This window comes from Pieris napi, chromosome 3 (assembly GCF_905475465.1).
Source record: "Pieris napi chromosome 3, ilPieNapi1.2, whole genome shotgun sequence".
In the NCBI taxonomy this organism is placed as follows: Eukaryota; Metazoa; Arthropoda; class Insecta; order Lepidoptera; family Pieridae; genus Pieris; species Pieris napi.
Window position 1 is genome coordinate 8,155,691 of NC_062236.1, and position 14,196 is coordinate 8,169,886.

The following is a 14,196-nucleotide window of genomic DNA, read 5'->3' on the forward strand; positions in this document are numbered from 1 at the left end:
GCATATTAGATTTAAGTGGTAACCTCTGTCCATGGACACCTGCAACTCCTGGAGGCTTGCAGTTGACGTTGCAGGTTAATAGATCTTGCAATTATTAGAAATTTTTAAAATCTTTAATTGATTATTATTTATATCTTTAAAACGTAACGAAGAAAAAAATATTGTCTTGAAAATATTTAAATTATTTTTGATGTGCACAATATGAGCGTACAGTTACAAAAAATATGTCCGGCTCGAAGGACCAATGTACAGCTTGCTAGTTAGTGGACTGTGAAAAGTGTGTTTAAAATTTATATGTATTCAATGTCAGGAGTATCTGAATAGTATATGTAATGTATGTATGAGCAAGCTGCACTAGATGACTAAATATATGAGAAGGTGAGACATAAGAACCTAACAACCCTACGGATCCCTAAGTATGTATTAGACGTACCCTAACACATAAATAGTGATATATAAATAAGTACGGGATGCCTGCACCAAGAGACCTAAGGTAACAGACGGAGCCCTACGGGTAGGATCAAAGGTTCGAGGTGGTGGGATTGCCCGGAAAGCTACCGGGCAGGCTCACCACGGTAATTAATGGCTTGAAGTAGTTTTCGCCACTTTGAGAGGAAGCGAGAAATGAACAAGACAGAGCAATATTCAAATCTGATTTATTGTTATAAAACATTTTAAATACTTATTACACCTATTCACACATACACGATATTTTCGAGTGAGCTGTTGGTGTATCGCGCAACCTCAGCTATTAAAATTTGAAACACATATGCCGTGTCAGCAGCTGATCAATATTTAAATAAAATATAATTAAAATTGCTATTCAGCTGCTAATATTTAGCACACACCGGATCCATGTCAGCAGTTTGTTGATGTTCAAATGATGAAATCTGAACAAAGGTGTTGATGTTCAATAAGTGTTATAATAGTTTGATTTAGTAATATAATAAAAATAACGGTTTACTTTCAATATTTATTTCTGGTAATAAGTGGTATAAGTTTAAATTTTTTATAAAAATAATCTCAGTTCTTTCAATACAGCCTTAAGCAGTACAATAAACAAGTAATTTTAATAAACTTGGCAGTGATTGTTACGTATCACAGCTTTGGTCGGGATCTGCATTCAAAGCCCTCATTATAATAGGACTTTCAACGTCAAAATTTTCTTTTAACTCGTCGATGATATTGTCATTTGTAAAAAATATTTTGCCCAGTCCACTACACCATATGTGTAGCGAGTGCTATAAGTATCGGGGCGACTAGCATCAGTGTTAGCGAGACAAGAAGCGGAGGAGCGGGCGAACGTGCGATGTTTCTGCGGTGACGGTCCACGACGAAGATACGACCGCCCATGTCGAAATGTGTGAACGAGTGGTAGTACACCATGTCGGGCCACGTCGAGTTCGGTGTCACCTGCAGCTCCGCGGCCCGGCCTTCTCCGCATCGCCAGCGCAATGAACGGTTAAAAGCCCGGAACGTTTCAAAGGATGCGTCGCGGCGCGAGTCGGCCGCCGGATCTCTCTCCGCGAGGCACAGAGCACCCGCCGCCAGAGGGCTCAAACGACCGCGTCGCGTTCGACGCGCCCCCGCCAACACGCGCACTTTGTTCTGGGTCGCGTCGCCCAGCCGTTCTAGACCACCGTGAGATTCGCTCGTCACCACTAGCGGGTGGTACAACGTCGCGGAGTGCGGCTCGTCGCCTCCCCGGACACGGAACGTGTAAGTCAGGCCGCGCCGGAGCTGCAGGTCAGGGGCGAGTTGGCCGTTGACGTACAGCGCGCGTTGCGGTGCCGCGGGAATTCGCGCGGCCAGTCCGCGCTCTCCGCCCGCCGGCCCCACGCTAAACGCGAACACACGTAAAGCTGGATCGAATAACTCGGCACGATCCCAGGGACGCGAGGGTGTCGGTCGCGCGATCGAAAAGCGCTGGCACTCCGACTGCGATCGAGACTTTGAATCGTGGGGCAATACGAGCTGATGGTCGATCGCGGGCCTGAGGCGATGGTAGGCGGGCTCGCCGAGGTGATCCAGCGGCCCGACGGCCCACACGACGAAGACGGCGCGGTCCGTCGGCCACTCTTGATCCAGCGCGTCGTCGGCCTTCAGCTGACGGCGGTAGGTGATGACCGTGAGACCATCGGTGCGTTCCGCGAATAGAACCTGCGCGGAGTCCGTCCCGCCGAGGACCGCATCGAGACAAACACCACGCCAGGCGCCCAACACCTGCACGCAAGGTGCCACGGCGCTCACATTGTAGTCCCGCGCGAGGCCACGCTGCAGAGCGCCGTCCCAGCTGCTTACGATCACGTCGGCTCCCAACATCTGTGACCGGGTCGTCGAGCCCGAGATGCCGAACGCCATGTACTCCTTCTCTCCTATCTGCGCATAAATAAAATACACGTTAGAGAGGTTTATATTAAGTTAAAAGTAGATGTTAGATCTAAAACACGCCAAGGACAATTATTTTAAATTTTGTTTTCACGAAAGTATGTATCAAATTTTTGTTAGATCGTGTCGCAAACTGTTTTGCAAAGTGAAGTGTTATTAACAAGAGAGTTCCTGTCATTTGTAATGGCTATCGGTCTGTAGTAAGGTGAACTTCACAATGCGTAAATAATATTAAAACAAAAGTTATAACAGTTGTTATAATAGCAATGGAGCTCACAAACAGTTGTTTAGTGATGATATTGGTTACCTAGACAATTTCATTTAGGCCGATAAGGTTGCCCGAACTGTCACAAACGAAAACGCTAATGCTACAAAAAGTGTACAATATTCACAATCACGTTAATCAAAATCATCGCGTTCGACTAAGCCTATGCGACTGTCTTTAATAATTATAACATTATACTATAACTTATGTTATGACCCCTTTTGTAAGAACCCAATACTATTATTTACTTACCATTCCTGCCAGCTGTATAGAAATCTGGTTACCAAAGATCTCCCAGGAGACCTGTAGATCACGATGCAGCTGCTCACATCGTGGCAGTTGGGTTACAAAAGGATGCAGGGTGGCGGCGGCCGGTGGCACGTTAAGTGAATCGGGCACTAGTACAGTTGCCAGTGCGGTCCCATTCGCCCGATGCCATAGCGCCAGCCAGTCGATGTCCGCCGCCGAGCGCCCACCTGGCAATCGCAACATTACGTCTTCGCCCACATGCGCTCGCAGTGGCTCCAGATATCCCAAGTCATCGGGCAGTGGCACACCCCGTGCTGACGGTTGAGGGCCCACTCCGGTCCACCAGTACACATCTTCACCGCCCGGGTCAAATCGCAGTTCTGGTATTAGCACCGTGCTAGCATCGAGGAAACGGACGGGACCGCTGTTCACCTCTATGGTTCCAAGTTGTGTAAGCGGTGTGAGCGCACGCGGCGCTGGCGACTCAAATTCCTCTGGCACATATACATCACCAAAAGCGTTTTGGGACGCAAGGTCATATATCGCGAACCAACTCAATCTTGACACGCGTTTGCCGTCCGGTAGACGTAATCTCACCTCTTCATTATTGTACCGCTCCAATATGTTTGTCCTGAAAAATGTATATTCCTGTTAAATAACATAAATCTAAAACTAAATAAATATTCATACACAAATTGACTCTGAATGATTACCATGTTTTCTTCCATAGTATAGTTATTGTTAAGCCATAATATTGTTTTTAAGAAAATATTTTATAATTGGACTAAACAATACAGCCTGTAGAAGCATATCCTGATTTTGCAAAATGTGCAGTACTCAAAAAGTTTTACAGCTTATATATTCTATTATATGCATGTATTATATAGATAATTCCAAAGTTATGTAGTAGTTTGATATCACTAAAGTATGCAGCACTTACTTGCCATGTTGATCAGGGACAATAAAACCTAAAGGCCCTGGTCGCCCAGAATCACCGGCCCAAAAGAATGTGTCATCGCCTGTACCATCATAGTTAAAGTCCACCAATAGCAGGGTCCAATCATCCACAGCATATACATCTCCTGATACCTTAAATAAATAAACCAGGAGAGTACAGACTTACTATTTTATTTTCTTAGAATTAAAATTTAGTACATATTTCTCACAGTTGTTGTGGTGGCACACACATCTAGGATTACATTTGTCTAAATTACAATGTTGTAAAGTTACTATATTTGTACAAAAAAACAGAAAATAGATTTTGTATAATCACTATAAAGTTTGTTCTCATAAAGTATAGACAAAACTTTCATATCCGAAAGTGATTTTTAATATCTTTAAAATTGAATTATATCTATGTTTATTATACTGATAATGTTTGTAACTAAGTACTTGTGAGAATAACTTTGTCTAAGCTAATTTTATAAGAATAATTTGTCTCTACCGATTATAAGAAAAGTTTTAATCAGAATTAAGAAAACCTTGATGTGATAAAAAGTCAAAGTTAATGCAGATAAAATAAGTACCTGATGATGATATGAATTCAATTTTCCTATATGCTTTCCTCTGTAGGGTCCTTCGTCATCTTGTGAAGAACAATCTGTAATTATATTGTAACAATATGATTCACAATGCCGAGTTCTAAAAGAGAAAGTTGTATAAGAAATAATAAAAGTTGTATCGTCATACCTTTTGCAATAAATGTGAGGAAAATAAACCATATGCTGTACATTCTATGTTCTGACTATTTATTTAAAAATACTTTTCAGAACTTAACATGTTTTTCAATTCAAGTATTATTTACAAAAAGGTCACTTCCGGTTCCTCGCACTAAGCACAACTTGATCTGTCACTCGCAGTAAGAAATAAACAGGTAGGCACTAGGCCTTCGATTACTCGAACGACATGGTAAAACTAAGAATTGTTTAGCTCTGATTGGTTGGCAACAAAATCATCTTTAGAAGAACCAATCATAAATCTGCACTTTCACTTTTATTTTTCTTTTTACGTCGATAACAAAGCGAAGGCTATATTTTTCCAGTTGCCAGTTTAGTGAATGCCGCATTCGTTTTTATTTATAGTAGTTCTAAAATGAGTAATAGTAGATTCTATATAAGTTACCAGTCCTTTAGTAATAATTGGAGAGTCAAATTATCAAACATATTTATTTTTAGTAATTAATTACCAACAATCATATATAAATATTTATTCCTATAATATATTAAGATTATATATTTTTGACGAATAATTTAATCTTTTAATTATGTTAAGTGGTGAAGTGGTTTTCGAATTTGAACGAATTGTGAAAATTATGAGGTCACTAATTTATTAGTTTAATAATCATTATTAAATTACAATTAATAAGATCTCATTTATTAATGTTGGTTGTCAATTATGAGAATTAAAACATATATTGTAGTAGTATTTAAATGACGTTTAGTAAGATATCAGGAACCATAGAACGATAACAGAGTCATTTATTGGATGCGAAGATTAATTTATTCAGTTGTAACAGAGAAATTCTTTCTTCTCTGAATTGTGAAAGTTATGAGGTCACTAATTAATCAATTTAATAATCCAAATGAATAATTAACATTAAATTTATTAATGTAGGTTGTCAATTATGAGAATAAAAACATATATTGTTGTCGTATATAAATAACGTTTAGTACGATATCAGAATCATTTATTCAGTTGTAACGGTGTAATTCTTTAAGACTAAAATTCAGAAACGAGAGTTAGCGCTAAGTCTTCTTAGCGTCATAAAAATTATTGGATTTAGATATTCAGGAGTCACATTTAGCGCCAAATCTGGTTTATTAATATTTTCCTAAACATCCATAGACAAAACATCAAACGTCACTCTCTTATTTATACTTTGTTCAAAATAATGATTAATTTAACAATTTAAACAACACGAAGAAGTTTGGAATGAGAACTTTGTAAATTATATTAATATTGTCGGAAGATACTAAACAATATCTTCTTGAAATTTGTTTCAGAGACATCTTCCGTTATTACATATTGTGTAAAGTGCGTGTTCCTTTTGAACTATAAATATTATTCGTGTTTTTTTTTACCTACTAACTAGGGTAACGTTCAATAACGTTCTTACGGGAAAAATATGTTAATTCGTGGTTGAGATGTTTATGAATTATGTCTTAAAATATTTATCAATTTCGTTGCTGACATTCAATGTACAAATTTACTTAATTATTAAAATCGGTTTAGTATTTCGGAGATTAGTGTATGTACACATATGTATATCGACACAAACGAAAAAAAAATAAACCTTTTTAATGTTCATTTATTCTTTTCTCATCGCCCTTATTCCTTTTTTGGTTACTATTACTTTTTTATAGTTAAAGAATAGGATAGAAGATGGGTAACAAAGAGTATTCTTTTTATATGCATATCTAACTTCACAAATCTACATGCTGATTGCTGGTGTATCATTTTTGGCTATATTTTAATTAAATTTACTAATTAAACAACGAATTATAAGAAACTGAAGCTTAGAGCTTCGTTTCGTTCGATTCGTTCTTTTACATTTGCAATATTAGAATGTTAGGAATTAGATATTTATATTTTCGGTTTCATATAGACAATATAATCCGCAAAAATGAATGCTAGTTAAATTCAGAGAATTCTTTGGTCTACAGACGTATTTTTATTGTTATTTAAACAATAAACTAGTTTATTATATGTATATAGGAAGATCGTGTATTGAGTTCTTAAATTTCAACATATAACAGTTTTTACTATGAGCTACAATCGAGCACAGTCAGGGCTCATAGCTAGCTTTCGAGAGAGCGGTCCCACGGTCGGATGATGGCTGATGTCTTACTCAACACGGCAGCTGTTGCCAGTGACTTAGCGCGCGCGCACGTCTTCGGTGCGCTTATTCGTTCAATACAAATAGTGCGCGTAGTGAGACGAGATGCTGGGTTTAGCGGCGTTCACGCTGCTACTGGCCTTTGGTGAGTTTCTTTGCTTCTTCTATACAGTTAATGAAGAAATAAGCCGTATGTTTTCTTCTTGAATAAGAAAGAAAAATATAATTACACTAAAAAAGAAGTGAATCCGGCATACTTACTTTTTAAAATTAAACATCAAAACGCAAAGAAATAGAGACGAAAGCTACATTTTTTTTAAAATAAAATTTTAGTTATAGATTGAGCCATAATAAAAATATATCTTATATGCGCATACAATTTCGCTGTATTTAATTAATTTAAGATGAATTTCCGGATTTAGCGAAGTATTGAGCGATTAAGATAATATTTTCCGCTGTTTTAACTGTAAATATACCGTAGACATGTTGTTCAGCTGCAAATCAATGAGTTCATAAGCGAGAATCATGCAACGCGGCAACTTTCTTGTGCCAGTAAAGTTGTAACGAAAATGGTAGTGACACATTTTTTCCTTTCCTTTGACTCTAACATATTTTAATTGTTTTTGGTAAAAAAAAATTGATCTATCAATAGGCACCTCTTCTCTCCGTATATATAACTTTAACAATAATTTATTTCAAGATTAAGATAAACATTTTTTTTTTCAATTGTTATATTTTTTATAATTTACTTCCCGCGTTTAACACACGTTGTATAAGTATGCATGCTATACAGATGAAGTTTTAAATATTTTTCTATTATAAATAATTGTTTTCACAACTGCTCAAAGGGAATTCAGGAACGCATATTTTACGCCTTAGTTTACACATGATTAACCTGGATTTTAAACGCAATCCTCTCACATCCAATGCCTGTACAGTTACGACGAAAGTTGACCTGTTGCCCTCCAAATTATATATTATATCGTAACCTAATCTCGCAAACTAACTGTCACGACGATACATTCTAAACAATTTGTGCCGATCTCAATGCGTTGTATGTTCTGAATTAATTTTTCGTATACTTAATACATGTTAGATATACATAGAACACGAGATATATGTCCTACTTTTTTAGCCTAATTAATTGGCAAACACTCCGTTATGTTATACCGCTAAAGACGTCATTTTACAAAATAAGTATGTTATCTTAATTAATTAATAAAAAATAATTTATTTCGCATGCTATTTTTTATCGAAATATTTTTAATATTATTTTCCCATGTTAAATTATTTATATTAGTGAAAGAAATAAAAATATCTTTTAAAGATGGCTCATACATATGGCTTACTAGTTATGTTATTACAACATTTATATATAAATAATATCTTTTGTTTTCAGCAATAACAAATGTAAATAATATTGAACTAACAATGACAAGATCTCTCGTCACCTTGAGAAGTTCTCGTGAGAAAGTGAAGCTGAATTGTCCCGTTATATTATGTGTTATTGTAATCAAACGCTCTTTAAATGTGGAGAAAACTTTATTTCATCACAATTAAATAATTTTGCAAAACAATAGGCTTTTTGTTACGTCAAGAAAATACTTTTGGACGGCTCTAGGACACGGTTCTTTCTACTATAATGGTTTTTTACACTCAAGTATGTAGATAATCAAGTGTTTTGAAGTCCTTCTTTAATATTAGTGTAAAACTAAGATTTTGTTACAAAACCTCTTAAACAGACGATTGCGTTACATACTTCTTGTAACTCACACTAGGGAAGTTAGTTAGTTAGTTAGTTAAGTTTAGCTAATTTAGTAATGAAAATGTTTATATTTAAAAAAAAGTATCTCAAATATTTATTATTATTATTTATTTATTCTCAGTTCTGATTATTTTTTCTGTTAGAATATCTTTATGTAAAGAAAAAGATTTATTGCGTTTAAAACATTAAAACCACTGTTGACATTCACATATAATGTAGTTCGCATAAAATTTTAGACACCTATTGTGATAATAATTTCGGAATTAGGCTAAATGTCGAGTTATGGTAATCAAATATGGTTGAATGTATGGTATAAACGATGACCTGCGAGCGTATCGTATACACTAAATTATAAAAGGTCAAGGCACGTAAGCTGACAAGATGTTGGTTGAGGAAAGCAACATCTTTTCACAACTTATTTACCAGCCCTGCGATTCTGTAACTCACTTCACGAACTCACACAGCGGTTTTCGCATCGGCGGTCGCTCTCAAATCAGTCGTGAAGCAGTCATTTTATGATTTGGCATTCTGAAAAGGTGGGAGCTTGTAGTTTATTGTTTATGGCAGGACATAATTCTTATTTTTTTTTATAGGCAGCCAGCCATTATTTTAAACTTATTGAGACTGAGAGCCATAGTGTAACTACTTATACCGAAGAAAAATCATACACTAACGACGAAAACTTTTGAAATACATTTATTACAGTTACGAAAATTCGTAGGGAAGCAAAAAATAGCTCTAATACAGCATTCATAGATTTTTATTAGTTAGTAGTAAGTTAGTAGTTAGTAGTAAGTTAGTAGTTGGTAGTATAGTTTATGTTGTTATATCTCTGAAATTACTTTATCACGGGTTAAATCGCTTCTTCCCATGCAAGATACCGTAAACGGGCGCCGGCGCCAGCATTACTGGTTCTGCTCTTTTTTCGTCTCTTGTCTCCAACCAGTTCACCCACCACCGCTGCGCCAGCAAGGTAGGGGGCACATTAACGTGATCCAACCAGTAGCCCCCACATAATATTATTTAATAGGAATTCATTGAGTGGATTATCGGAGCTTATTTAAGTGCTTAAAATAAGCTCCAATAATCCGGTTTGCTAGTAATGTGCAATTAATGTTTGTAGTGGTAATTGTAAATGACGTAATAATAATATTGGTTATTTGAGGCAATTCAGCGATGATTTTTTTCACAGTTATTGCAAAGTACCGTACACAATAAGAATTGCCGTGAGTACCTACTCAGTATCCGACAATTCATACCTACAGGTTACGTGTGTGCCAAGTGCGAGCTTAGAGATATTAAAACGTTACTGGGTCGTTTTCGTAAAAGTCGGCAGGCTATTAACGGCAAATGCAAGGTATCTTGACAGTTACCTAACTAAAATATATCTTATTACGTCAGATACTTTGCCTTCTTAAGCAGGATTATACGGTTAAAAACTCCTCAAAATATGGATTATTCTTTGACGTAAACTCGCACTAGACGGCCCGAGGGTGAGATTATGTAAACGCTTGTGTTCTGATTACATCTTCACCGCACGCCACTTTTTAGCTTTAACGACTGATAACGATCCTTTTCGCTTGTTCCTTTGTGACGCAACGATCTGTCATTGTGTGGATTCAGGAAATTTACGCTGCCTACCTCTTAACTGGAAGGGCGTGTTACAAAGTCTACCTGTTCTATTTTATTCACCATCCTAATTCAGGACGTGAAATCGGATAAATTATCGGGCTTTCAAAAGACTTTGTTGACGTGAAAGTGAAGTCCCGTATTCCCCAGCGAGGAATGGGGCATTTCCCCAGGTGTTTCACTTATATTTTCTCTTTGCCATGTCTATTAAACAAAAATATAGAACATTTATTCTGCGTAAGTTTCTTGTACATCTAGTAAATATTGTTCATGTTATGAATGCCATCTTTTTTCAATAAATGTCAAAGATATTTTCAAATCATGTTCATAATAATTCAACTAAAAAGCGATTTCAAAATACTTACTTGACTTATAACTAGGTTCGGAAGAATAAGGAAATAAGGCGCAAAACTCAATAACTAATGTTGGCTATTCTTTCCATATAATGTTTGATATCTGGTCTTTTTTTTACATTCAAACCAGGCTTACGCACAACTGACATTTAATATTTTTCAATTATAATTCGTTAATAAAGATAGAGAACAGTGTTTAGCGACGAGCAGTGATCCGCATACATTCCTCGCACTCACTCGGCAAGCACAACGGTACTCCGAACGGTGCACGCGCCGATATAACACTTATAATATTACACTAACACATATCTATAAACATGATATAATTTCGAGTAGCCGTGGAAAAATTTCCACAGAAATAATGCTTTTTTGTTGCGGAAATTATTCGGCTTTTCGATAATGATTATACTAATTGTCTCGTTCTCTCTCGTAAAAATTCCACTTCTATTTTTGGAAAAATTCTTCATAAAGCGAACCTTTCTCGGTAATGTATATATTGTATTGTATTGTATTGTATTATGTAATTCAAATTTATTTATTACTATTTAAAGAAAAAACTTTTTGACCGGATTGAAGTTATGTATTATTATAAATTTACAACTATTTAACATAAATAATAATACATAACTTCAATCCGGTCAAAAAGTTTTTTCTTTAAATATTGTGTAGAGGTTATGTCAATCAGACAATATTATTTATTACTAGCTGACCCGGCAATCGTTGTTTTGCCATGTATATTATTTCTAGGAAACATTTTTTAGTTCAATAAAAGAGTGTACTAACTATATAATAAAAATAGGGGTTGAACGTAGAGGGGTGAAAATTAGGGATTGTATGTATTTTTGTATGCTGTATTATAAAAAAATTAAAACAAAAAAAAATTGTCTAAAAAATAAAAATAAAATGTTAGGGGTGGATAACCCTTATCACTTAGGGGTATGAAAAATAGATAGTAGCCGATTCTCAGACCTACTAAATATGCATACAAAATTTGATAAAAATCGGTCAAGCCGTTTCGGAGGAGTATGGTAACTAACATTGTGACTCGAGAATTTTATATATAAGAAAATATTGATATATTATTTTCAGTTCGAGGATACTGATAAAAGAAAACTGATCTTGTACCTTATCTGATACATTGTATCAAAATCATCATATACATACATCAGAGTATGTATGTATGCATAGATATGCGGTCTTACAAAGATACTATAATCCTCATATAATTAAAAGCCGCAGAACATTTTGTAACAAATTTAAGGCTTATATGTTTCTAAGATATTGTTTACGGCCATGGTTTCACAAACGACAAACAAACGAATAGCTTAGACGCTCGCTTTTGCTGGGTAGTCGTTTAATGTGTTTTAAATGATCGACAATACAAAGATTTTGCCGAATATAGAAGACATTACACCTAATGGTTTTTTAATTATACACATTGTATGTCTTAACCGATATGCTGTATTCTTCTTACACAATATCTATGGTAAGCAATAATAATGTTGCAGAAACCATTTATTTTAGATTGACCTCAGCTAACGTCAGCCTTGCGATTCTGTAACTCACTTTTCGAACTCGCACAGCGGTTTTCGCAGCGGCGGTCGCGCTCAAATCAGTCGTGAAGCAGTCATTTTACGATTTGGCATTCTGATAAGGAGGGAGATTGTAGTTTATTGTTTATCAGAATGTCATCATTTACTTTGATTTAAAAAAATCAAATGTGGTTTAAAATTGTTATAAGAATTACATAGTACTATTTTATCCCATTAAAGCGTTCACTTCTAACCCATGTAAAGAAAAATGTTACCAGAATACGAGAAAGTCCAATAAATGTAGCTATGAAGCGATATATATTGTCTACTCTTGTCTTACAACTCATTACATCGTTACAGCCCTTACATTTCGCCGCCCTACACTGCCCTAAATAGTCTAACATAGCCCATTGCTATATTTCAGAAATCCGACAGAATGCCTCCGGTATTGTACAGTATTGGGCAATCAGCGTGGGAGTCGATGTATGCAATCATTGTTATTGATGCAATACGCGTCTTGCCATATGTGTTATTGCATGGCTCTCCTCAATGTGTTTTTAAGGCTTTTAGACGAATGTAACAATTAAATTTCCATTATGATTCCTCTTCTTCAAAAAATGATTACATATTTATGCAATAATGCAGCTCTTAAAACTTTATTTACGTAAATACAACATCTTACCTAATGCTTAATTTGAACACATTAAACTGCCAACGACAAATCAGAGCAGATGCAAACTTATGCAAACTTACGGTATTATGTAGAAACCACAACTTTTCCAATTTCTCATTCATACAAACCCAAGTATAAACTAAAACTTTATATTCTCATTTTAATGTATGTCGTATTGTCTGGGCGAACCACAATCGCAAATAGTGAGGGTTGTACGGCATTGTAAGAGTGTAGGGTGAAGTTATCCACGAACAAAGTTCGTCTGACTTCACTCGATTATACGCCTCCCTCTGACTATTTATTAGTTCAATATTGAAACCATAGACCATAACTATTATAAAATGTTATTATTTAAGGTAAGTTAAATAAAACGACGTAAATATTAATTAAAGATATATATTATAGCGGTTATAAGAATAATCGCTACGCAACCTTTAAACCAAGCTTTAATGTAAATTAAATTTTGTTTTTAGAAATGTGTAAATTTATTTTATTGTATATAGGGCGATGATATAATTCTATATTTGATATCTTTAAGCAGGTGTTCAAAGTGAAATTTGATATATTGCTCATTAAATAATAACGATGTAACAAATACGCATATATACCTTCCACACCTGGATCGTTAGGTATATATAATTAATAACAAGGCTAATTATAATCAGGGTACGATTCAAAGACGAGACTTAGCGCTGATTAATACTTCCGTATGTCGAAAACATATTATTAATGAAAACATTTGTCATATTTAAAAATAAACAGATTTTTATTTTACATATATGTATTAAATCCATTTATGGCTTTTATAAACAAGACATTCATTTGATTAATTTAGTTATACATAACATAATAAGTATAAGTGTATAATTCAGGTTTAATGTTGGTTTTAGTTAAAATACGTCTCTCTAACCACGGTTGCTGAAAACTAGTCGAGTATATAAATAATCTAAAAATTAATGTTTTTATTCGTTTGAAAAGTTTTATTATTACGACACATTTAGAACCTTTAACCCTGTTAAGAAACAAAGAGTAGCCAACATTCATTACTCAATCGTCAATGTAGCATTTCATATATGACGTAACAACACATTTCAATAATAATTGTTTAGTCTATGGCAACATAACAACGTTAAGTGAGCGTTTAGATATAAAATGCACAAATAATGGCATTGACTAAATTGCACATCATTTCACAAGTCATAAAAGGACATCTAAAGTTAGTTGAAGAAGTTATAGGGGTATGAGATGAGGAGAGGGGTAAGAAAGGATCGACAAAAACGCATAGAAAGTGAGAGCAAAAGGAAAGCGATGCGCTGGCATCTGATGAATGTCACGTGGACTCAGTGCGTTTAATGCACCTCATAACTATTAGTACTAAAATAAATGGTATCTAGTTTCCATAACATTTTTAAATTGTCTTTGGAATAGTTCACGAAGCATCTAGGAAATGTTGAGTTTTTTATTTATAAATACATATATTTTAAAATGCATTACGTCTATGGAAATT

The 14,196-nt window shown here is 35.2% G+C and overlaps 2 protein-coding genes across 5 annotated transcripts in view; one reads left to right on the forward strand and one right to left on the reverse strand.

The window, feature by feature from the left end:
• Nucleotides 1-959: 959 nt before the first annotated feature.
• LOC125063594 (protein Skeletor, isoforms B/C) lies at nt 960-4,783 on the reverse strand. Its single transcript, XM_047670102.1, has 5 exons — nt 4,592-4,783; nt 4,429-4,502; nt 3,843-3,991; nt 2,906-3,533; nt 960-2,379 (listed from the first exon to the last, which is right to left on the reverse strand). Exons 1-5 carry the CDS (start codon nt 4,632-4,634, stop codon nt 1,219-1,221), a joined length of 2,055 nt encoding a protein of 684 aa, XP_047526058.1. The 5' UTR covers nt 4,635-4,783; the 3' UTR covers nt 960-1,218.
• Nucleotides 4,784-6,742: 1,959 nt separating this feature from the next.
• LOC125063786 (protein Skeletor, isoforms B/C) overlaps nt 6,743-14,196 on the forward strand; it is a 45,046-nt gene continuing 37,592 nt past the window's right edge. For 2 of the 4 annotated variants that reach the window (XM_047670427.1, XM_047670426.1), the window contains exon 1: nt 6,746-6,882. In XM_047670427.1, the coding sequence (XP_047526383.1) occupies nt 6,843-6,882 (40 nt within the window). In that variant the 5' untranslated portion in view covers nt 6,746-6,842. Of the gene's footprint in view, nt 6,883-14,196 lie in introns of all 4 variants that reach the window. The other 2 variants (XM_047670428.1, XM_047670425.1) reach the window with 2 other exon arrangements.

Bases quoted from the DNA above. Each gene is read 5' to 3' on its own strand.
- LOC125063594 (XM_047670102.1), bottom strand. From the start codon at position 4,634: ATGTACAGCATATGGTTTATTTTCCTCACATTTATTGCAAAAG. The intron at 3,534-3,842 runs GTAAGTGCTGCA...TACATTTTTCAG, and splicing joins GTCCCTGATCAACATGGCAA to GACAAACATATTGGAGCGGT. The intron at 2,380-2,905 runs GTAAGTAAATAA...ATTTATGCGCAG, and splicing joins CTATACAGCTGGCAGGAATG to ATAGGAGAGAAGGAGTACAT.